At 34.1% G+C, this 26,119-nt stretch overlaps 2 protein-coding genes across 5 annotated transcripts in view; both read left to right on the forward strand.

The window, feature by feature from the left end:
• LOC143222260 (histidine ammonia-lyase-like) overlaps positions 1 to 17,551 on the forward strand; it is a 38,196-nt gene extending 20,645 nt beyond the window's left edge. Inside the window, 11 exon segments of the mRNA XM_076448509.1 lie at positions 570 to 709; positions 2,008 to 2,055; positions 3,079 to 3,130; positions 3,454 to 3,549; positions 4,896 to 4,991; positions 5,425 to 5,564; positions 8,784 to 8,849; positions 10,084 to 10,162; positions 11,440 to 11,526; positions 14,091 to 14,334; positions 15,445 to 17,551. Coding sequence (XP_076304624.1) covers positions 570 to 709; positions 2,008 to 2,055; positions 3,079 to 3,130; positions 3,454 to 3,549; positions 4,896 to 4,991; positions 5,425 to 5,564; positions 8,784 to 8,849; positions 10,084 to 10,162; positions 11,440 to 11,526; positions 14,091 to 14,334; positions 15,445 to 15,649 — 1,253 coding nt within the window. The 3' untranslated portion in view covers positions 15,650 to 17,551.
• Positions 17,552 to 25,456: 7,905 nt separating this feature from the next.
• Positions 25,457 to 26,119, forward strand: part of LOC143222261 (protein trapped in endoderm-1-like) — a 29,367-nt gene continuing 28,704 nt past the window's right edge. For 2 of the 4 annotated variants that reach the window (XM_076448521.1, XM_076448515.1), the window contains exon 1: positions 25,457 to 25,661. The gene's annotated coding sequence lies outside the window, so the exon portion shown is untranslated. The remainder of the gene's footprint in view (positions 25,662 to 26,119) is intronic. The other 2 variants (XM_076448518.1, XM_076448510.1) reach the window with 2 other exon arrangements.

Consider the following 26,119-nt stretch of genomic DNA (forward strand, 5'->3'; position numbering starts at 1 on the left):
CCGAGTTTCGATACCAGGATGGGGAGAACATAAACAGCCAGCCCATTGTATAGCTTTGTGCATAACTTAAGAGAAACAAACTATTAAAAAAATTAAACTTTTTAAGTAACTTTGCAAAGCATCTTTTATCACACTGTTATAAGCGTGTTTGTTGAGCGTATTCGTGCATGGTGCCAGGTTAGCGCTGTTTACTGGTTGTCTTTCTTCTAATTAGTAATTTTAAATTGGGGATGGTTATACCCGAATCTGACCTGAATATTTAAAACATGTATCATACAAGGTGTTATTCAAGCTCAAAATATACAATAGAAATAACGGAAAAACTTATATACAAAAGTACCGTAGTCCAAAACCTAAGCTCATTGAGTAAGCTTTACCTGCAACAGTCAAAGTAACCTGCAACGCTATTTGTTTGTAATGTTAACAATACAGTTAGGATACTTTCCACTTTAACACCGTATTAATACTGCTAATGTGATAAAAGGTATTAAGAACTTTATTTTAACGAAAATTCATAGAATATCGTGTTAATTGTTGCACATACCTAAAACTAAGTTTTTACTTTTCAGCATCCTGCTTGTCGTGGGTACCAGAGAAAGGGACCGTTGGAGCCAGCGGTGACCTAGCTCCTCTGGCCCATCTGGCCCTAGGATTGATAGGAGAAGGGAAGATGTGGAGTCCAGAAAGTGGCTGGGGAGAAGCTAAATATGTTCGTACAGTTGCTTTTTACTGCAGTTACTTATTTGTTACTGTGCGAAAACAACAAATTTTCAACTTTACAAGACAAACAGTGCCAGCATTTTCGATGTTTTTTGCGCACAGACCTTGTAGTACATTACGTTCTTATCTACCAAACACCACTCGTGTGAGAAGACACATAAATGAAACGTTATTTTAAAATAACAACTTCGTTAGTCAAGCTTTCTTCTAAAAAGCTCTTGACTACTTGATTGTGTGAACAATTTTTACTCAGATTATTTTAGAAGGTTAAGTGTTTAGTTATGAGTTCTTTTAAAAAAAATGAATTATAGAACAAACCGGAGTTAATTCATTGGGCGAATATTAATTTTCCTTTTCTGAATACGACACTTTCCTTACATCTTTACCGTCTTTTGGAATCTTGCTTACGTACCTTCCACATTTCTGTTGTGTCAAATCGTCTGTTTTCTCTCTTAAACCACTATTGTATCACTGAAACCTTTAACTGGTGTCAGTAATTTCTTATTTGATTACATATTATACGCCCATAGTGGTTTAGGGGTAAGTCTAAAAGCTTAGAACACATAAAAAAAACAGATTTCGATATTTGTCGCTTTAAGCTCAACAACAACAAAATTACATTTTGTACAATTGTTTCTGTATGAAAAGAAGTTTCCAAGCCGTCCATATTACAGTTTTTTTAGCTTAGACCTAACAGTACTGTTGCTGACTTTGTAGTTTCGTTTATTCTTCGGATCAAAATTGATTTAAAAAAAAAATCTCAATTTCACTTTTTCTTTTTTTCCCGGTAGATGTCTAGATCATATTATATTAATCTATATTTAAGCAAACAAGACATTTCTGTTTCTATTCTATAAAAATTATACCTATTACCACGATCACTAATATAATCAACATACATTCCATGCTATCACTTTTATAAATATTTACAAAACATAGAACAAGGAAATTATTTGATCGTCAAATTATACTAGTGTAAGAAATTTCAATAATTAATAAATTTTCACAGTTGTTTTTATACATGAATTTTATTGTAGTTATCTTTATAAATCACATATGCAAATGGTATATTAACAAACAGAAAACTTCAGAAAGTCATTTTTTGTGGCAAAAAAGAATCTAAGTAAAACGTTACTTAGATTCGAGCTATCAACATGAAATCTCGTCGTAATAGATATACAAACGTTCTTTTCTATACTCAAAATGTTCTTTTCTGGTGTCTATATATTTGAATATAGTCAATATATATTTTTTATTATTCTTAATACAATCGTTATTTTGTTTTAGGTCTTGGAGTCACATAACTTGAAGCCAATAGCTCTGAAGCCGAAAGAGGTAAAAGACAAAAGATGTTTAATTACGAAATTAAACTAAGTTCATTAGTCACACAAAATCATCTATAATATTACAGAACAGATATCACATATATATGTACTCGTTGTAATTATGTGTATTAAGATGTATAGTATATACTCAAACGTTCCTTCATTTCGTAAGGTGAGCTGTAAGACGTTATAAACTTTAGTAAAAGTAACTACTTTATAGGTGGTGTTTGTATGGTGCCCCGCTGGTACAGCGGAAAGTATGAGGATTTACAACGCTAAAATCAGATGTTCGATTCCCTTCAGTGGACACAGCAGATAGCCCGATGTGGCTTTTCTATAACAAAACACATTCACGTGCTTGTTTGAGGCTATTTAGTAAATGTAACTATTTTATGTCCCCCGCTGGGACAACGGATTTACAACGCTAAAATCAGGGGTTCGATTTCCTTCGGTGGGCACAGCAGATAGCTCAATGTGACTTTGCTATGAGAAAAATCACACATACACGAACTACTTTACATGCCGTGCTTATTTGGGGATATATAGTAAAAGTAACTGCTTTAGAGGTCGGACTTGTTTGATGGTATTTAAAAAAGTAACTGGTCAGCTACTGTGTTGGAAATAAATTTATATAAATTATTTTGTGATTCTCGAGAAACGTCTTTTTCATCCCTGGTCAGTCATTCCAGGAACTGGGCCAAAGTAGATATTAAACCATCACCTATGTAACTTATTTCTAAAATTTAACTGTTAGACAACTTAGGGTTGTGTTTATTCAGCAATGCTCTAACCATAGACTTAATTTAATTATGAAATTGATACTCTAAAAACGGGATTGGTGCTCTTATTAGGAACATGGCTCTCTAATAATTGATATGAAGCTCTAAACGTACACTTGATACGTTAATACATAATTGATGTTGTAATCACGGAGTTGATCCTGAGACAATCAACTTAGTATTTTAAGAAAGTGTATCTGTTATTTAACTCTAGTTTATAACGAAGTTACTCATGTTATTTCAAACTATTGCAGGGTATAGCTTTGCTAAATGGTACACAGTTGATTACATCAATTGGAGCAGAGGGTAAGTCATCAACCTAGTAAAACTAATCAACTCACTTCAATAGATTTTTAAAATTTTAATTTGACGTTCGTATATCTAACTTCATTTAACTGAACGACAATTACAAGCTACTGTGTACAATAAAATACCGTCACTGCCAGGAATACTAGTGTTTATTTTAGTAGAGGCCCCTACATTAATTTAACTTTTTTTGTACAATTTTGATATGAAATAAAATAATAGGAATTTAATAGTAAATAAGTTTGCCCAAGGCAACAAAAGCTACAATTTTCAATTCTGTTCATAAGTAGTTGTTATAATTCCATTTAAACAACACGTTTCAGCTGTAGAAAGAGCGATCATTATTGCACGTCAAGCTGATGTGGTTGCAGCTTTGTCATTGGAAGTGTTGAAGGGAACCACAAGAGCTTTCGACAGAGGTAGTATTATTTTAAGCACATATGTTTATATAGTTCAATCGTTCAATTATTTAGTCTTAATATTTAAATTGTGAAACATGTTTCAATCCAGTATATCTGGAATAGAGGCTTCTTTATACCGTGTACTTCTATGAAATGTTAACGAAATTGTTTCACGATCGCTTTTTAAGTTGTAGATTTAAAGTTGCTTATTCCACGAATTATTATCCAAAATAATATCATGAATAAAATGTATCTTTAAATTATTTATTTTTATCTTATTTTTACTATTTACATACGAGAAGAACTAACATTCAGATTTACCTGTTAAGCCTCACCTATTGTGTAAATATATTTAAAGGATGTTTCATGTTGAAAAGAGAAACTATAAGTAGAAAGTTAAACGTGCTTAAACACTGAAGATTTTGATTAAAAATGGATGAATCTGCTAAGATGTCGTTCGTGTTTTTTGTTGGTAACATTAGATGAGAAGTACATTGTTTGGTATTTGTAAGGTACATACTGATAAATATGTTAATAAAATTGATATGTGAGGGGACTAAGGACGTTTTAAATTTAATAATATAAACTCTCACATTACTAAGTTTAGTATCGGTATGGTCCTTAGGTGACTTTACCAGACGATAAACAGATGATTATTTATGATTTAAGTTAACTCAGGTAGTGAAACAATTATCAACAACGGAAAAAACAGACGACAAAAAAACAACACAACTGTCGCTTAAACAAGAAAAACTAATTGACAAATATTATTACATATTTAGAATAATAAGTTTTGGCTTTTTAAGTGTCTAAAACTTGTAGTAATATTTACGAGGTTATGAACAAAACGCTATATAATTCAGTACATTGTAATTTAATGCAGATAAAGTACTAGCAAATAGTGTTAGTTTAAAAACTGAACATGAACAAGCAGGAATTAATTGCTAGCATTAGCTACATGTTTTGTTGGATTTATATGAACTTTACAAACTTATTACTCTGTGAAAATTTTCTACTGTATCAAATTATTCATGGACACAAGTAACTATCAGGTTTGTTTTGTTAAAAAGAAGTGTAATAAAGTTACAGAAGAGCATACTTGTAAGAAACAAATTAATATTATTTTCGTTCTACAGACTTTCCAAGACTATTATTCAAAACATTGAACGGTTTTTTATGGTTCTAACGTGTTTTTACTTAATACGTAAGTTTACTAGGATACTCGCGTCATGATCATAACATTGTCTTAATAACGATTACCACGAAATGTCGACCATCTGATGTTCTGTGTCATATATTATATATATTATATAAATGTTTATGAAATTGAAAGCTATAATTTTTTATTCTTTTCTTCTCTTCAGAAATACAAAAGATTCGACCTCACCGCGGTCAAATCATTGTAGCTCGACGTTTGAGGGCGCTATTGCATTCCAATACTCATCCTTCAGAAATAGCAGGTATTTAGATAGAGCTTTAACTATTTCAACATCTTATTCGTGGAAAAGTAAGAAAAATATACTAAATAAGTTTTGATAATAATATACGTTTCGGATTTACTAAATAATTAGTTACATATATTTCCAAAACTAAAAATGTGACATAATCTTTAAGAATTGTATGTGATATCTTTGATGCATCATTTTACTCCAGAAGTGTTAACATGAAAATACCTTGTGTAAATTATTTGGATGAATGGATATAACTTAGTGTAACGTCAAGAATCCGTCTATAAATAGATAAATAAATATATCAAGACCTAGTTTTCCTAGATATTAAACTTTAACGTTTTTTTATTTCATTTTGATGTTTAATAGATACAAATTTTAAATATTCTGATCTTGAAAATTCATACTGTTGTACACATTTTGAAACGCTATTAATTCTATTTAGAGAGCCACAGATTCTGTAATCGGGTACAAGATGCGTACACGTTACGGTGCTGCCCCCAAGTGCACGGTATTGTCAACGACACCGTTGAATTTGTGCGTCACATCATCACCACGGAAATGAATAGTGCAACAGATAATCCTGTATCTTTTGGTTTCGGTACAATTAATTAAGATTACTTTTGATATATTAAATGACAACAGTTTGAAAAGCTAAATTAATATTTATTTTTGTTCATTCTGGCAAATGAAAATACGTTTCACAGATACAGAGTATCAGTGATGACGAGAAAACCTACTTGTAGAGAAAAATATATATGTAAAAAGAAGGTCGAAACGTTGTTCGCTCCTTTACATAAAAACTTTTCTCAACCCAAACGAGCCGTTTTTACATATGTATTTAAATACAGAGTATGTGCCATATCAATCTCCATAAACACTAGATCAGTGTAATACCTCAAATGTTCAAAGTGGTTACAACTGTTATTACTAGAAGTATGACGACACAGGATTAACACGTTCACTGTGTTTATTTGAAATCACCATCGTTTATCCTACATAAAAATTTTTGCAGTGAACTTTCTCTGAAGGTTCTAGAACTTCTGAGGCAAATTTCAATAGCCTAACAGCAAAAGATGACTCCTACCTCCGCATAATAAGGAGTTAGGGCCGATTCCTACATTTATTTTCCCAGAATTATATGTACATTTCTGGCCGATTGAATAGTGTAACTGTTCTCTAGTTCATCCAAATTTAATTGTGTGTTACTACCCTTGTCAGCAATTCTTAAGTCTTTCAGGCTCTTTTACCCCTCTCCAGTCAAAACGAGAATAAAGAAAAGAAAATACAACAATGACAGCACAATGATAGAATAAAAGGTACAATATACCAGTGGCAATACGGTGATACCTGTATGATTAATAATGTATGCATCTACGAGATTTTGTTGAATGGAAAGTGTATCCAACTGGATTAGGCTCGGCATAGCCAAGGAGTTCGACTCGTAATCCGAGGGTCGCGAATTCGAAGCCCGGTCGCAACAAACATGCTCGCCCTTTCAGGCGTGGGGGCATTATAATGTGACGGTCAATCCCACTATTCGTTGGTAAAAGAGTAGCCCAAGAGTTGGCGGTGGGTGGTGATGACTAGTTGCCTTCCCTCTAGTCTTACACTGCTAAATTAGGGACGGCTAGCGCAGATAGCCCTCGAGTAGTTTTGCGCGAAATTTCAAACAAACAAAACAAACCAACTGGATTACTAAACAATAGTCATTTCATATTTGATATGTTTTTGTTTTTTTTAGGTACTCGATTCTAAAATGATACGCACACATTTGGAACTGAGTTTTCAAACGAATATTAATTTTTTATGCCAGCATGTTCATATTTCCTCTAATATAAAAAGCATAGCATTGGCGTTTCCATCAGAAAACCTAATACGGATTAAATTCCTATCACTGCCAGGAGATAGATATTTTAAAAAGTCTCAAAAGTGTTCTATGATGTGAAATGAAAGGAAGTGATGAATTTGTGTCGGTTGGTAGGTTTATTGGCGCGAAAATCAACGTGGCTGTCTGTGCCAAACAGCCGATGAAGTTGGAAAAGTGGTTTGATTTTGTGAAATAGTGTTTGATTACAACTATGATGGAAGAAACAGCACAGACAGAACACAGCAATATTTATGTCTGTTAAACTAAGGGTTAAGATATTTACCTACTCAATAATGGTGTGAGAAAATGGTATATTCATAAGTTTTTAGTTCTGTTACGAATGGATATCTACACTAGAACAGGGTTTCTCAACCTTTTCGCACTTCAAGACTTACATATACATAGCTGGAATAACCGGGGGGCATATGAGCACCAAATTTTGACCCAGTAACGAAACGCCTCTTTAAATAAGGAAAGGAGACTTGTGTATAACTATCATGGAAAGTTTCTGTTTCGAAATCATTGGTCACGATTAACATAGCAAATAAGGTGCTCCAAATCGAAAATGGGGCACTTATAAAAAAAATTGGATTATATTTCAACCTTGTTGCCCAAACTCAACAGAGTACGAGTTTCATCGTATCACTTGTGTAAGGTTTAGGTGTTTTGTTCTTCAAGAATGCAAGCACAATATTCACTAACTATTTGTAGGATAAGGTAACCAGGAACTATCTTATAAAAAATAGAAACAAATTATACCTCTAATCACCATAATTCCACATGAAGGCAGTATTGGAGAAACTTGGTGTATAACAGACAGCTGTATTTCTCTGATAGGCGAATCTGTTTTCTAATTTTAGTGCTATAAAAATAGAATTAAATTACAGAGACATGTTCTATAACAGTTGTCAAGGCTCAATCTATGGAAACTGATTGCGCCAGTGTCTCCACCTGACGACACTATACTGGCTGAACGTTTGTTTCTATTGCATTTCTACTGTATATTTAATGCATATAACAACTGAAGTTTAATGGAATTTCGGGGGTATTGTTTTGAAAAGGTTACGTTTTCTTCGAGGAGAGACAAAATTATCAATCTATGTCTGCCTGCGGAAATTAGAGACATTGTAAGGCTTGTATATGAAAGCGTGTTCTTTCTGTGAATTGTTGGCGATAAATTCGAACAATAAACTGACAGCACACAATCAAATTGTCTTAGAATAAGAAGTGAAATGTATGTACAAAAACTCGTTATGTTATTGGTTATCACAGTTGTATCCAGAACTTTAAATAATTGTCTTATTTTCGTCATAGTTCACACAGGCGGATTCGGTTATTTTAGAATACTCTTCAAGCAGACGTTTTTGTTTTGTTTTTTCTCTTATTACAATACCTTTGTGAAACATGCTTTAAATATAGCGCCTTACGACTAAACTAACAATCACGCAGTCTAATTTAACTCTTTCTAATTTATTTTAACTTTCTGTATCTGCATGTATTTATAACATGCGGTAGAATAATCTAGAAATCTCTAGCCTCCTAGTAGCAACAGTATTACACATAATAAAAAAAAACTAGCTTGGAAGCTTCGAGAAAAATGACGTCAACAATATTAGTAAAACGTAGTACAACAATTCAATTACATACACAGTGTACGACTCGAACCGACTTACGTAACGAAACTTGTCACGACTATCGTTTTTACACAATTAACTTTTAACACTTGTATTGAAAGATAATAATCATTAATATCGAATATACTAAATAATAACTCTTAAACAAAACAGTCTTGTATATATAATAGACATATGATTCTTGGAGAGAGTAAAATCTGTAGTTTTCCAAACCTAAACATCTCACCATAAAGGAAAAATGAGAATATGAGAACAAGAGTATATTGGTCAATTAATATTACTGTCTTTAACTTAATTCAGTTGGTATTTTCTGACAGGGGCGAAATTATTTCAGGCGGCAACTTCCATGGAGAATATCCCGCTAAGGTGAGTAGTATTTTTTTCACTACAGGTATGAATTAAACTGAAAAATAAATATGAAGACCATTCTATTATTCGACCTTCCACTTGTCACAGTTAGGCTTCGTCCGTAACCCTTGCCCTGGACAAGGCCAAATTGAAAGAGTAAGACTGAGCTTCATATATTATTATTATTATGTGGTGTTTTGAAATGTCTTACTCTCATAGTGATCCTATGAATGTGTAGTACCAATGCTATTAATTATAAAATTAGTGCTTTATAAATACACACACTCGGGGAGGCCAGACATAGCTAGGTGGTTAAGGCACTCGACTCGTAATCTGACAGTCACGGGTTCGAATTCCCGTCACACTAAGCATCATCGCCCTTTCAGCCGTAGGGGCGTTACAAGTTTCGATCAATCCCACTCTTTGTTGGTAAAAGAGTAGCCCGAGAGTTGGGTGGGTGGTGATGACTAGCTGCGTTCCCTCTAATCTTACACTGCTAAATTAGGGACGGCTAGCGAAGATAACCCTCGTATAGCTTTGCGCGAAATTCAAAAGAAACCATTATTATTTCTATGTTTATTTTTAGCTGTTTTTCGGAGTTTTCGCTTTTTATTTTGTAATGAGTATATATACTAATACACTCTCTTTGGGCATTAATTTCTTCGTGGGAGTAATAACAGTGCAAAATATAGGCCCACGCTTCATTGGCGGCCATCCCCCAGTGGCACAGCCTATGTCTGCGGACTTACAACGCTAGGAACTAGGTTTCGATAACCATGTTGGGTAGAACACAGATAGCTCATTGCGTAGCTTTGTGCTTAAATAAACGCAAACGCAAGTCCGAAATTTGTTTTTAAAAACGTATTATTTAAATGTATCGTTATAAAAGTTCCTAAAACGTAAAAATCATAAGCGTATTAGGTTAGATTAACTAAGTTAATGAAAAAATAATTATACACGAACCTTTATGGAAATTGTTAGATTTCGCAAGCTACTCTTTCACCAACGAATAGTGGGATTGACCGTAACTTTATAGCGCCCCCACGGCTGAAAGGGCGAGCATGCTTGGTGTGGCAAGGATTCGGACCCACGACCCTCGGATTACGAGTCGAGTGCCTTAACAACCTAGCCATGCCGAGCCAAGTATAGATAAACATGTCCATGATGCGGAAAGAAAAATTACGTGATAACATCGAATGATGTCTGGGCGGAGAAAAGTGTATCACTATATATCCTTTTTTATGTTCTTCAGGCCCTTGACTACTTGGCTATCGCTGTTCATGAACTGGCAAGTATGAGTGAGAGAAGGTTGGAACGTTTGGTCAATCCAGGTCAGCTTTTCTTTTTAATTCTGGTGCTAATATTGTCATTTCCAATTGTATTCAAGTCAGTTGTAAATCCATAAACTGATGTGTAGAAGTCAGAGTAGAAGTGATTATTTTACGGTTTTACAAATTACTAATTAACTACTTGAACACGAAAAGTAGCCGGTATAGTGTTTTTACACTGCCTGAACTCGATTGCAAACCATATCACAATATACTAATCTTAAACGAAACTGTTTAATTTTATCACATTCGATAAATGCAAGTAAAACAACAATTCTTTAGTAAAAATACAAACGACTATAAAAACACATATTGCACATATATGCGTCAGAGAAATTGTGTTTTAAGTAACAATTAACATCAAGTAGAACTTTGCGGTTCTGGACCAGGTTAAAAAATTCCTTCAAATTATAATAATTTTGTGAAAACTCAGATATATAATATTTGTAAATGTTAATACTTTGATTTAGTGGTGGGTTTTACCAGAGGACCCTTTTTTTTAGATAGGGCCTCTGAGCACAGGACCCATGGGTCCAGACGTTAATTCATCCCTGATTATTTGGCGTTTCTTAGATGGCACCGAATATCAGATAGTTTTTTGGAATAGCATGCAAAAGAATTTCCCGACACAAAATGTTCATAAATGTAGATCATAAACATATTAAGATATGGGATTGAGAGTTTCCAGATAGGAATACATTTTCTACTAGTTAGGAAATGCATTTAATATTTTAATGTTCACACTGTTAAGTTTACTTTCCGAAGTTATTACTAGTTAGTGCACTCACTGATCACTATAAAATGTTTAAACGCTAATATTACAATTCCATGAATTACGAAACTCGTTGACTAGTTTCCTAGAAAAAACCCATTCACATACTGCTATTACAGCATCGTGAAATCAAAACTTTTTACAAGCCCTATTTTCTACCAATGTTAAGTTTCATCTCACCAATGTTGTTTCATCAACTCCTGTACGAGGATTTCGACTGAATTTAATAGGAGTTTCTGGGACTACCTTTATATATATATATATATATATATATAATTGAAAATGTAATTAGTCATTTAATGCTTTGTTGGAATGGCCGTGCTTTCTCACCTTTTCACAATTAGAAATCGATAATTATTCTTAACGTATGGAGTTCAGCATAGTGAATGATGCATATCAGACACGATTAGCGATTACAGTCTTCTCCACACCGCCAGAAAACTGTAGCTTAGAATCAATAGTAAATATAAGCAGTTTATTATTAACTCGTATTTTAACTTTTCTTTAGCTCTCAGTGAACTCCCCTCATTTCTTGTGAAGGACGGAGGTTTAAACTCTGGTTTCATGATAGCCCATTGCACAGCTGCAGCTCTTGGTAAGTTCGGGTTCGGTATTTCAAATATACCCATAAACTGTTCTTAACACTTAGAAAACTTTGCGGAAGGATTTACATTGTTATTATTGTTCTACATATTAAAATACATGTTAATATTTTAAAACCAGCACATATAGTAGGTTTCTATTAATAAAGTATTCGAAAATACAAGGATTTACATTTTCAAAGCTAAACACTAAGAGAGTGTGCTTACAGATCCATTTTTCCTAAGGGTGCTCGACTAGCAATCGGAAACTGTCGCCAAGAATGCTCGACGCTTTCAGGCACCAGTGTTATAACGTAACGGTCAATCCCGCTATTCGTTTGTAGAGAATAACCTTGGAATTGGCAGTAGACGATGTTAACTCGCTGCCTTCCTCCAGTCTATTATTTTAAAATTAGGGACAACTAATGCAGATAGATCTCGAGTACCTTTTGTGCGATATTCAAAGAAATAAAAAATATATATCTTTCCTGGTGCGCTATATAAATATACCACATGTATATCTTGTACTGATATGGTGTTATTCTGAATTTATCACTTATTCTGTAGGTGGGTGGGTGTTTTATTATAGCAAAGCTACATCGAGCTATCTGCTGAGTGCTGAGCCCACCGAGGGGAATCAAACTCCTGATTTTAGCGTTGTAAATCCGAAGACATACCGCTGTACTAGCGGAGAGAACTTATTCTGTATATTTGCAGTTTCCACATATCGTATAGTCAATAACGACATTCACTTGATGTCATATAGTTACTTTTATTCCTTGTCATTCTACCGAGGGCACATTTCTTTCAGCCAATGGAATTAGGATGATAGTGCTCCACGTTATGCAAGAGAATTGACAGCTTTAATGTACGTTCATGTGGGATATCCAGGATACACCCCACCCCCATGCTCTAATAAGAATGGAAAGTTGTAGGTAAATTTGACGTTACCTGTGAAATAAGAAATGGCAAGTGTAAACGGTGTGGTAAACGGTTTTAACCTGATTAGTTAAAACATCCTGTAGAAGGAATTGTCCTGTGTTTAATTAATAACGGCAACTATAAACATACACACCTTGTTTGTGATTTGATAAAAATTGAAGACAGAGTGATATACAAAATGATCAGTCCTTCTCGGATTCGGCTTTTCAGATGTTCGCAACCACTTTGTAATATCTAGTCTAACCTCCACTTAAATGGGCCTATCCCATTGCTCTAGTTAATTTAGTTTGAACTGAATGTACCACACTATTTTTGTAGGGTGGGAACTACCCTCTCATTAGAGCTGGTATGAGTATTAAAACTTAAATTAAAATTAACTATAGAACAACGTTTCGACCTTCTTAGGTCATCTTCAGGTTAAAAAAGGTTAACATCTAACTGCAACGCCCCCTACAATCTTGTACCCGTTCACATTCTCGTCCCTAAGACATGTGCCCAGCAACGGTCAGTTGTTAACCTGAAAATGACCTAGGAAGGTCGAAACGTTGTTCTTTGCTTTATTTTACTAAACGTTTTAATACCCATAAATTAACGCCATAACAAATATAATGCTTAGAGTTTCTCAGTACAGCGTTTCAATGCTGAGAAATAACTTGTAATACAGTAATAATACATGTTGTTTACAGTTTTTACTCAAGATATTTAAGTGGTTTGGTTTATTTGAATTTCGCGCAAAGCTACACGAGGGCTATCTGCGCTATTCGTTCCAAATTTAGCAGTATTAAACTAGAGGGAAGGCAGCTAATCATCACCACCCACTACCAACTCTCGGGCAACTCTTTTGCCAACGAATAGTGGGATTGACCGTAACATTATAATGCCCCAACTGCTGTTATAATGTGACGGTCAATCCCATTATTCGTTGGTAAAAGAGTAGCCCAAGAGTTGGTGGTGATGACTAGCTACCCTCGTTCTAGTCTTACACTGCTAAATTAGGGACGACTAGCGCAGATAGCTCTCGAGTAGTTTTGCACGAAATTTAAAAACAAACAAATACGTTAAGAGTAACCCAATAACAACCTTAATTTCTCAGCTCAGTGATATGGTTCCATGTTATGTGATGGGTTTGAAAGCTTTAACAACGTAATATCGCTACTTGGTTATTGGTCGGAACACAATTTAAACACGTTCGTACCGGTTGCAGGTTTTCACTATTTGTTGTGGTTGTTGTTGTTTTTTTTTTTTTTTTTTAATTGCACGCAAAGCTACACCAGGGTTTTCTGCGTAGAACTACACCTGGAGATTCAGTGACGGAAAAAAAAAACATTTGTTAGACTCGTAAATGGGCTGTTAGAAGGCCAAAATAATCTTCATTAAAAACTATATTTGTAAAGGTTTAAGTTGATACACTGGCGTAACATGTGAACAAACGCGCTCTGCTCTTTCAAATGATGGTAAGTTAATATTATCCATTATCAAATGTAAACTAAGGAGCTAAGTTCTCACAGAACAACAATGGCGTTTGAAACAGTTTGGATATTTACAAATGGGCAATGTGTAAAGTAACTTAATAACAATGCAACTGTCTGAGTAGTGGGCATTCATGTCACGATGATTCATTACTCTACAATGACAGTATCCGAGAACAAGGTACTCTGTCATCCAGCCTCCGTTGACTCTCTCTCGACCAGTGCCGGCACTGAAGATCACGTGTCTATGGGCGGATTTGCCGCAAGAAAGGCTCTACAAGTAGTTGAAAATGTGGAACGAGTAATTGCCATTGAACTTCTGGCAGCTTGTCAAGCCATCGAATTCCTACGGCCATTGAAGACAACAAAACCTTTGGAAGCCATATACCATCTAGTAAGATCATTGGTCAAGTAAGTGAAATGCTTTTTTTTATTCTTTTTAGCTAATATCCTTCCAGTCCTACATTTTTCAGCTGTTATCAGTTGAAATATCTTACGTGATTGGTCTGGCAGTTTTTGTACGCTTAGGTATTGTGTTGGTCTTCAGGAATATTTTGTTTTGGATATCTTACTGGAAATTTCTAATTTAAAAGATGAGGGCTAAAGAATGAGCTTGTAATTTACATTAGAATTCTTTTGCAGTAATTTCTTTTAATCACAACTGATATAACACTTATTTAAAATTATACTTTAGGGCATTTGTCTTTGCTTATAATTTTAATCGGTCTTAATACAGCTATTGGTGTACGTTCCTCATCGAATTTGGAATGCTTGTTCTAGTTGTGTTTCTAATGAAGTGTGATGTGATTGTTTCTGATATCGATAATATTGGCGCATGTTTAATATTGGTACGAATTTTGTGTTGCATTATATTTAAAATTACATATTTTTTAATTAATTCACAAGACCCTTGTTACTTTAATATTTGTTGATTTTCAGTTATTGCTGTTTACATTTAATTAGAAACACTGTTAAAATATCTATTCTTCTGTAATGTTCTAATTAGTTTTCGATTTTGCTTGTAACTTTCAATGAGCTTTATAGTTTTAAAGTTTATTATGAGATAATAGAAAACAATGGCTATAAGTATAGTTTTTGTTGCCAAAAGCTTTAATTAGTTGGGAAATTTAGAAGAAACCACTGGTAAAGAGACATGATCATTTGAGTATAGTTTTGGTGCTTAGTTTTACTTAGTAGGATGCTTGATGTTATTATGTGTATTCAGAGTACAAGGCAGGTATGAGGATCTCATTCGAGTGCCTTTTCTTAAACTGGTAATGACAATTATTTGTACAGTATACGCATTGTACGAAGCATGGTTTAAAAATAACTTTCCTTGCGTTTGTCACTAAAATTAAATTTCGGAAAGTCTGTCTGGTTTGATTTCACTGGGCGATTAAACACTTACGTGTTATAAATATAAGCCTTCCTTTCTTAAGTCCATTGCAATGACTATCTATGTTTTAAGTTCTCCAACAAGATTAATTTGTTCTACAAACATCTTATTTTCGGATTTTTTAGACCTTGGGATAAAGATCGTTTCATGGCCCCAGATATCGATGCAATCACCGGTTTACTTCGCCAGAGTAAAGTGTGGGATGAAATAAAATGTTTTATTGAGCAGTACCACATGGAAACCACTACGGACTCCAGGCCTTCCTCTCCTACAACAAGCTGTTCCACCTCTCATAAGAAGCGACGGATAGACCCTAATAACAACTTTTAGTTATTTGAGGCCCCCAACTGTGGGCCTGTATCCGACTTACCGATACAGCTTGATGTGTGTATAATTACCATTAGCTAAAGTAATATTAGTAAATAAGTGTCGATTTGTCCTACTCGTAATGTAATTACATATTGTAAATTATTCATACTTTATTTTCGATGAGTATACCGCCAGACTTTCTTTCAACTAATAAGAAATAACTCGTCTACATGCTTCGTTTAATATGACACTCGCTTTTCAGGAACTATTAATCACCTTCGATCACCACTGAATATTCATACTTGCTTGTTGTATGCTATATCTTTAATAGGAAACATTTACAAGTTATTATCCAGCTATTACAATTAAGTACAATAATACCTGTGTTATCACACACTCTATTGAGTACAATATAACATCCAAATGTCATAGTACACTATAACATGACATCAAGGCATTACACTAAATTTTATAAAAGAAAAATCTCTTAAATTAAACAGAAGGCCCAAATTTATTATGTAAGCATATTCATAAATTCACAACCAAATAAAAAAGAACAAAACATAAACAGAACAATCAAATATAAGCCCAACCAGTTATCTCTATCGTATTGTTTATAGCACATCATGTATATCGTTAGTTTTCCAATATTTAGATCTAATGTAAAGAGGCTTTCCAAAATTGACGCCATCTTCTTTGTTAACACTTCTCCCAACTAAGAATTGTATATCGAATTTTTTTATATGCATCATAGATTATATGAATCCATCAAGAGCACTTATTAAAAGAAACAACTAACTTAGATCTTTGTTATCGTCTGTTGCCTCCATTTTGCTTAATTTCTATATTTGCAACGCTCATTGTTCCACAGGTACTGTTGGTATAATCAACTTATTACCAATTTGTACAGATATTACAAGTTATCTTAAAGTCAACAGGTCTTCCTGGTAAATATACGAAATATTAAACATATGAATACGATTAAGTGTGAAGTAAATACAGGATAAATAACTTGATAAATCCGAAACTAATCCATTAAATACAAGTTATTTTGAAATGTATTTACATTACATGTCCTTTTAAAGAAGTTTACTTATCCAACACCAAAATATGATATTCATCTAAATACAGCTATGAGCATGAGAGATATTACCATAAGTATGAGATGGAAACTTATCATTTGTACTTTTATTTCGAAGTCAGGCTAGGCTCTCCGCAAGGATAGTCACAATGATGAAGAGAGAGGGTTCCCCCTTGCCACCACTAGTGTCCTCTATGGTTCTCTTACTTAATTATGAAACTAGTACACTGAGTAGTAATAAGAAACAAAACCAACGAAATAACTTAGTTGTAACGTTTAAAGTGGTCAAAATCGTTGCAGTTATTATACGCCCATATTTTTGAGTTGCTGTATTCGTTTTGGCAAGATTACTTTATTACATTGCTCTTGTTCTATTCTAAATTAACCACTGCCAAAAAACAAACAAACAAACAAACGAACAACGAAAATTTAATCATAGATCACCTGCTGAAAGTCGCTGATATGGCGGTACAAAGTTGGATGTTTTTGTTAAGAAGACAAACACTTATCTTTTACAGTGTGGTGTGTGTGTTTGTTTGTGTGAAGACAAATGTTCTTAAGTCAAAAGAAGCTTGTTTAGAACTTTCCAGGTCCAGTTTAAGTTTGCAAATTAGCAGCGAAAGTGACTTAACATTAGTTTGCTTATGGAAACTTAATGTGCATTATAAATGCTCTGTACGAGTTGTGGTTTTTCGGTTTATGTGGTTTTTCGTAAATGTGTCAAAGTTTCTAGGACGACTCTTACAATTGATAGTAATATACCAGTTTCAAAGTGACGTTCTGTGCTGTTATTGTTTATTGAAAAATGTAAAGTTGTTTAAAATAAAATATGTAGCTTTTCAGCGGTGTTATGATTAGTTATTATTATTGCAATATTCAACTTCAGGCATCTAAATTAGTTAGAAAATGTTTATAGAGTATCCAGAAATGCTCTTCCCTTCCACAAGAAACTTTCATAAAAGGCAAAACAGTGCTATTACATGCATTTTAGTTGTCTTTCTACAATGTTCTTTTCTTTGCTCGGATTAAACCCTTTTTTTTAGTTTATTTAGAAAGGGAAGAGTCGGAACATTCGCCCTTGCTACCTTGTTCTACAAAATGCTTGCTTTGAAACGTTAACAAAACGCAAAACTCGAACAAGAATAATGATAAACAACCGCAAGCACTACTGATCAGTTTCACGAGATAATTATTGGTTCAAGATTAAATTGTTACTTTTATATTTTGAAGTGTGAAACATTGTTTCAACATACTGTATTAAAATAACCTTGTGATGCCTCTATCACTAATTCCATTCCAAGCAACTGTTTAAAACGAGTAGCAAGTAATTTTACATAAATACTGGTTATGATAATAATAAATGTATTTAAAAATACAACAAATAAATAGATAGTGGAGTATTATCTTCCGTTAATTTCAGTTTTAAGAGGAAGAGGATGGCATGGACAAAAATTTAGATGTTCGTACGTATGAATTTTATTTCGAAGACGCACTTAAGACGTCTTGAAAGTGTTTAAGAACAAAGGTTATCTCAAACAGACAACAGTATATTATGCTAAGCTAAATACTATGGATAAGTCACACACGGTATGCAGTTTTTAAAGGTTTTTCCATACAATATACGATTACAAGAATAAAATATAAAGTCTCCAAACATATCACGAAAGATATGTACAATGCACATTATGAGTGTGCAAAGTAGTACATGCAAGAAACGTATCTAAAACAAGCCAATGTTTGAGTAAATGATTACACGAAGCTCATTAAGAAGAAATAAAACGCCAGAGACAAATCAAAGAAGGTACCATAAAAACACATCTCAATGAGTGTTCAGTTGAAATTCAAAATGGACAAATTAAGAGGAGTGTGTTAGGGAACATGAATTTTATGCTATTAAAGAACTAAATTTAGGCCTATTAGTTCTCAATGCTTCGCTGGTTTCCAGCGTCTAAATAATTAAATGTTCCATTAATTTATTCTGTTCTTTCTTTACATTCGACTTTATTTAATTTTATAAATATATCAGGCACTTCTCAATGGAAGTTTCTTGTCCAAAAAGTTATTCCAAAACAAGTTTGAAGAGTTTCTCATCTAGTATCCTATTTTTGATTATTAACAGCTTTCCTAAGTTTACCATTTCAGAAAGGAAAGAAGATGAATCTCGACATGCATTTGGAAAACTAATCTAGTGTAAACATCAGGTTGTTCGAACAATAAAGGCGGATTTTAAATTTACATTTTAATAAGAAATAAGAAAATCAAAAGCAACTTTACTAATGAAAATAGGAGCCAATGAAAAACAAGATTATTTATGGCATGATGATAACTCTCTGAAATCCTAGAATTAAAAAAATATATAAATTTAAAACCATTCTCTGCTGATGCTCTGTTGTTGAATGTTTTGTCCTGTAAAAAGTTGGTCAAATGCTTGAAAAAGTGAGTCAGTGGACAACAGGTCTGGGAAGTAAGGAGGATGTTTTGTAGCTAAATTTATTAAGCTTCTGGAACGTCATTTGAGCAACGTGTGACCGAGCATTATCATGAAGCAAGATTGGTCCTCTTCGATTGGCTAGTGGTGGTATTTTTTCACGCAACTTTCTGCGCATTTTCTTCAGTTCTTAACAGTAAACATTCGCAGTGATATTCTTGCCCTGGCTGAGGAAGCTGTAACAGATAATACCCGCCGCAGACCACTATACAGTGACTATAATATTCTGTTAGTGCAACTTTGTGATGTGTATTGAAGCCTCGTCACGGTTGAGCCATTGTGCAGATCGTTTTCTGTTGTCGTAAAGGATCCATTTTTCGTCGCAGGTAACAGTTCAATCAAGAAAAAAGTCATTTCATTTGCGCAAATTCAGCGTAGAGCTCAGTTCAAAACAGCGATTTTTCTGATTTTCACTGAGTTCGTATGGAACTCACTTGTCGAATCTTTTCATTTTTCCAATTTGCTCAAGGTACCCTGAAATTATGGAATGCCAACGCCCGATTCTTGTGCCATTTCTAGGACAGTTTGGGGTGGGTTTCTTTCCACTAATGCTTTCAGTTGGTCGTTTTCAACCGCAGAAGGACGTCCTCTGCCCTGTTTATCTTCAAGACTCACATCTCCATTACAAAACTTTTGGAATTAACGCTGTACTATACGTTCGGAGGTAGATCCGTCGCTCCATGTTTGGTTGATATTACAAGCTGTTTGCGAAGCAGTATGACCAAGTTTGAATTCATGCAAAAAAAAATGATGTGCAACTTCGATTTTTTATCATTAATTGTAAGGGTCTGAAATAGTTGAAATAAAGTTTTAGAAAAGAATAAAAGCACTAATGAATAGAAAAAAAGCTTTAGGTTTTCAGTGATATGTATGTGTTGTTTTTCTAAAAGCAAAGCCACATCGGGCTAAGTGCTGTGTCCAATGAGGAGCTGGTATATATGATGTCGTAAAAAAGACAGATTTCTATCTTTATAAATGACTAAAATTTATACACGTATATGTGTAATATATATGTGTAAAAATGTTTTCAAACCAGATGGAGTTTGTTTGTTCTTTTGTAAGTAGGGTACCGATATTATTAAATCTGTACCGATGTGCCTTCACTCCCTCATACATGGGAACATGTGGGAAAAAGTGGGGATTTAGTTTTATTTATATTATATAGTTTTCTCTAACGATATGTGTAAAGCTCTATTACCAACCTATACGTGTAAGCAAGGAGTGGTTAAGGTAGCATGTATTAGTTGCATGGTGTTGCCTAGGCTTTGGCCTTTTTTTCAGAAAAACATATCTTCATATCATATTTCTTTGTATGAAAATAGATTGAAATAGCTGCAAAGACATGTCCTGGCACATGTTGTATAACATTACCACTGTCGCTAATTTGCATATTATTAAAAAGGAAATAAAAAAGTCTTATGTTTCCAATATCTTCTATAAAAATGGCTGAAAGCCCCAGAAAATAGTTCCAAACTTCGATGGAATGTGAGAAGTACTTGTATTAGGTTGAGGAATAATTCGTGAGCATTTTTTCAAGTTAACAAAATATATTCATAAATGAAACGCTTTCGCAAAATATTTCATGTCATTTGGTAGATAATTTTTTGCTCTAATAGATGGTGTGTTTGATTTTCATATGTTTTTAATGTTTGCTTTCATTTTTAGCTCATTAAATGGAATGTCAAGTGGACAAAATCGAGCATTTTCGACACCATCTGCTTTTCGCATTTAATGTCTTGCAATTTCGTTTAAAACAATGCATACTATATACCTAGGTATTACATGAAATAAAGTATCATAATAAATGTTTTGGGTGTAATGTGTCCATGCATTGAAGTATTGTATAGTCTTGCATGTAATGCTTGAATGAAATTATTTAAAAACGCTCACGAATTATTCCTCAACCCAATAATTAAGAAAAAATGAAAGTTAACTCTAAATAAATTGTGATTTGACACTTACAGAGCATATGCTACCTTAAGTTTTGTTTTGGGCTCCAAGACTGGATTTAACAAAAAAAATATTTTTTTTTCGAAATATGGTAGTATAAAAAATTATATATACAAGTTTTACAATTTTTCTTTATAGTATTAACAATTCACGAATCATATCTTGGCTTCAACGAGCGTCCCAACCACCTGGCCATGCTAGGCCCCAGATCAGATAAGTATTATGTTTTGGGTTCTGTGAACCACAACGGCTCGAACACCTATTACCACTCACCGTCAACAGTCAGTTATGGACATGGTTGTTACCTCTAAATGGTCTAAAATTTTAAGAGAATCATGGTGAAAATTATTACAACAATCATTCTTAATTTTTGCCAGTGGCAGGTACCAAACCTCCACCATTAAGACGGTTATTAAGAAGACCTATAAAACTTTACCTAAATCATTCATTATAAAAAAATATCCACCCTCATTTTGTATCAACCTCGTTAGTACAAACCAGGTAAGCCGAGACAAGCCCAGCTGTCTGAAGGTAGCATTTCCAACCCGATACACCAAACATATAATCTTTCAATTAATGAAATAAAATTAAAAGCTTGTTTTTATATAATTTAGATGTGTTTGAAATACTAGCGACTTTTTAGGATTGCAAAACACATCTTATTTGTAAAATATTTGTGTGCTAATGATTTATTTCTAAATAATATTAAGACTTTAATTTTCTAACCTTCTAACCATTAATTTTTAAATTTATATCCTAATCGCTGACCAGCTGCCTTCCCTCTAGTCTTAAACTGTTAAATTAGGGACGGCTCGCACAGATAGTTCTCGTATAGTTTAGCGCGAAATTCAAAAACAAACAAAAATTACAACAAGTTTAACATATATCACAATGTACCAAACAAAACCCCAATTCTAAATGCTGTAATTGTGGGGAAGAACACACGGCAAACTATAAAGGATGCCAAAAATACAAATCTATTAAGGCACACTAATACGACCTCAAAAATTCAAACATGAACAAGCCACAAACAAACAAAATCCAAGAACAATCAAAATCAACTACTACTCAAACACCAGAAAACATAAACATACAAACAAACTCATATGCTGTAGTCGTCAAGAAAACATCATTCATGCAGGAAAAACCATCAACAAGTAATGAAGATTTACCTAAAACAACTGAAGACACACACAAAACCACACCTATGAATAACACACCAACCAATACCATTACTTCCACCTTTTCTGAAATATTGACAAAATACACAAATCCAAATAATAAAAACAGTCTAACAGACATAATCATTAAAATAATTATGAAAAACATCGAAAAATATCTGCCACAAATGTTAACATACATCACGAACTCTGTTAAACATGGATAAATTCACAGTATTACATATCAATATCCAGGGTGCTATTGCTTCCAACACCTCTGTCCAGTAAATTTGTACATCTGATCTTTAAGATAATACTTAATAAAATAGTGATAAAATAAAATAGCCATCTACGTACTAGAGTTAATAAAATGAAAGAAAAATATAAATGGACATTGCCCTGAAAAGGACCAGTTTAAAGTTGATATTATTACGTACTAATCAGTCCATTCCAACAATGTAATGGAAGAAGGAAGAGGTCTGGTGTGCCTGACCCTCCTGGATATACAAAATATATATACCCAAACACCAGAGAGAGAGAGAGAGTTTAACACAATTTAAGTTGAAATTCTTGCTTGAGATGATTAATAAACTTATAAGCCGTTACCACATTAGTAAGAAACTAACCACGTGAAGAAAATATTGTGGCAGAACTAAACACAAATAATAAAAATGTAATGTGGAACTCACTTTGAGGCTAATACAATTTAGGGACGGCTTGAACGGTTAACGAGAGAATCTTTAAGAGAAGTTAAACACAATAACAAACATACAAAGCTTCGTTAACCATTCAGGCCATATCTAAACGTTACTAGTCATAGGCTAATCAATGGTTAAAAAATAAAATACTTATTACAATAAAAACTCATCAAGTGTTCATAGGTGAAATAACTAGCATGTTTAACGATGAAAGCATGGTTTCTGAAACATGGAAACACTTAGCGATAAAAAATATTAAGTCGTGAATCCCTTGGTCGTGGAACAGAGGCAAGTATTGGTTTGTTTGTTTTGAATTTCTCGCATAGCTACACGAGTGCTATCTGCGCTAACAGTCACTAATTTAGCAGTGCCAGACTAGCTGCCTTCCGTCTATTCTTACACTGCTAAATTAGGGTTGGCTAGCGCGGACAGCCCTCTTGTAGCTCTGCAGGAAATTCAAAAATCAAACTTTCCATTTTTTTATGATCCTTATTAGAATTTTTTCTGTATTTCTGATTGTAAAAAACGGGAATAGAATTTTCAGTCCAAACGGATTCTTATGTGCACACAGATTAAACTGCTAGGTTAAAGCAACCCAGGACTAAAGTATAACCGTCTTTAATTCTGAACATCTGACATTAGGAAGGATATAATCGTTGGATCCTCAGCTAACCACATGGCTTCGCGCAGTCCTGATTATCAAATATTCGTTTGTTTTGAATTTCACACAAGCTGACTCAAAGGCTATCTGTACTAATCGTCCCTAATTTAGAAGTGATAGACTAGAGAGAAGGTAGTAACTCAGTATCGCCCACCGCCAACTCTTGGTCTACTCTTTTGTCAACAAATAGTGGGAATGTCCCTCACATTATAACCGTCCTTGCTAAAAGGGTTAATATATTCGGTCAGGAAATTCGAACCCGTCCCGCATATTGCGAGTCGAGTGCCCTAACCATCAAATTATCAGAGAAAAATAACAGTGCAATCATTTCTGTAATATTTTATGTACGCATTGGCTCGTACTCGTTCTGAATTTCGTGCAAAGCTACACGAGGGCTATCTGCGCTAGCCATTCTTAAATTAGAAGTGAAAGACTAGAGAGAAAGCAGCCAGTCATCACAACCCACAGGGAATTCTCAGACTACTCTTTTACCACGACCCTTAGATTGAGAGTGAAGAGCCCTAATCACCTGGTCATGGTGGGATCTGTGGACAATGTTAACGTATTTATAGGAACAATATATAGCATCAGAAAGAAGAGTGCATCCAGTTAAACTGCATTGTTATGTCATTAGAAATTGTTAAAAAATATTGATATTTCTTTGTTCTAGATATATGATTATGTTCAAGTCCAACAAACACACATGTTGAAGCGACTGTGACATTGATGAAAAAGTGTGTCACTTCTTAGTTCAGAGAACAGAAGGCTTTGTGAGTAAACACCTATAATGGTTGTGGTAACATAACAGAAAATAAATACAATGACGAAATGCGTGTATTTACACAAATAAAAATGTCGACACGAGTCAAAGCTATTAAAGACGTCATGGAAGTGAATACATAACGTTCAATTCTATACTTCATTATAAGTTTATGTTGTTTTTGTTGTTGTTTTGCTGCGGAATCTATTTTTTCTCTCCCCAGAAAGAGTGACGATCCAGCATGGCCAGGTAGTTAAGACGCTCGACTCACAATCGTAGAGTCGCAGGTTCGAATCCCCGTCACAACCAACATACTCACGCTTTTCAGCCGTGGAAGCGTTATAAAGTGACGGTGAATCCCACCATTCGTTGGTGAAAGAGTAGCCCAAGAGTGGGCGGTGGGTGGTGATGACTAGCTGCCTTCCCTCTAGTTTTACACTGCTAAATTAGAGACGACTAGTGCAAATAGCCCTCATGTAGCTTTGCGCGAATTTCAAACAAAGAGAAAGAGTAACATTGTTCTAGCATGTACGATAAAATCAACTCCTTATGATCAACTAACTTTTTAGTGTTAAACGGCAAATGCTGTATTAAACCATCTCTATCATCTAGTCATCAGTTACACTACTCTTGGCTATGAAAACATTTTGACCCTAAATATTTTTGCTAACTTTTAAATTTCCGGAACTAACTACTTGTTGAGGTTTGGTTCGAGTTGTCTACATAATTAACATAAAAGCTTGTTACATTATTGAGATTAGGTTCATGAGGAGTATTAGGGTCTTAATTAACTTATGTTTATTACTGCCCAACAATCTGATATGTACGAAGTTTGAGTTTTTGTTTTGTTTATTTTAATACACCAGTCCAAGATAATTATCATAACATTTTCACCATGACTGATTTGTATGTGTAACATCTTTTGCTCTCAAAGTTTTTCAGCGAGGTCAGATGTTTCTTAACTGGATTAATTAATTACAACCCCGGAGCGACAGCACTTGACTGGAATGAAAGGGGGGACAGAGGGGAGCACCGGTATATCGGTTACGTAAAGCGTAAATACCCTTGAGACACGAACAGGATGGGAAACGCATTTTGTCACGTGTAAAAGGCCCAGGTTTTACGGAAGTATAAGTTTCCTGTGTTTGGATAAGAAACCGTTGTGGGTTCCGTGCCAGTCTTAGTAACAAAGAATGTAAGCTTTGTAACTATACCTTGAAGTCTGTCAAAAGCAGGTAAGTGTTCATTAAGTTCAGGAAATCGATTAGGTTGCTAAGTTTCCATCTCCTTTGTATACCTTTACAGGTTCTGTTTCGAACTCTACATTGCACGCTTGTTCGGAAAGTGTGGCCTTGGTTACTGGTTGGAAAGTAAACACGTAAGATTTGTCATAGCACCTGAACTAAGTTTGTTTTTTTGGACCTTGTAAGACAGTTTGATATTAGTTATTGTTAGATCTGATCATCTGGTAAGAATTACCTACGAACTGAAGTCAGAATAACTTAATATGAAGTTCTAAAGAAGTTATCTCTCTAAAAGCCAAGAAAAAGAGATAGGATATACAAAAGTAATCGCATAAAAATTTTGAAACTGTTAAACTAACTGATATTCAAACAAAGAAAGCAACTTAAATATTGATCAAAATATTAAAATGCACAAGAAAGAAATACTTTAATTACTAACGATACCATAA

Source organism: Tachypleus tridentatus, chromosome 8 (assembly GCF_004210375.1).
Source record: "Tachypleus tridentatus isolate NWPU-2018 chromosome 8, ASM421037v1, whole genome shotgun sequence".
Lineage (NCBI taxonomy): Eukaryota > Metazoa > Arthropoda > Merostomata > Xiphosura > Limulidae > Tachypleus > Tachypleus tridentatus.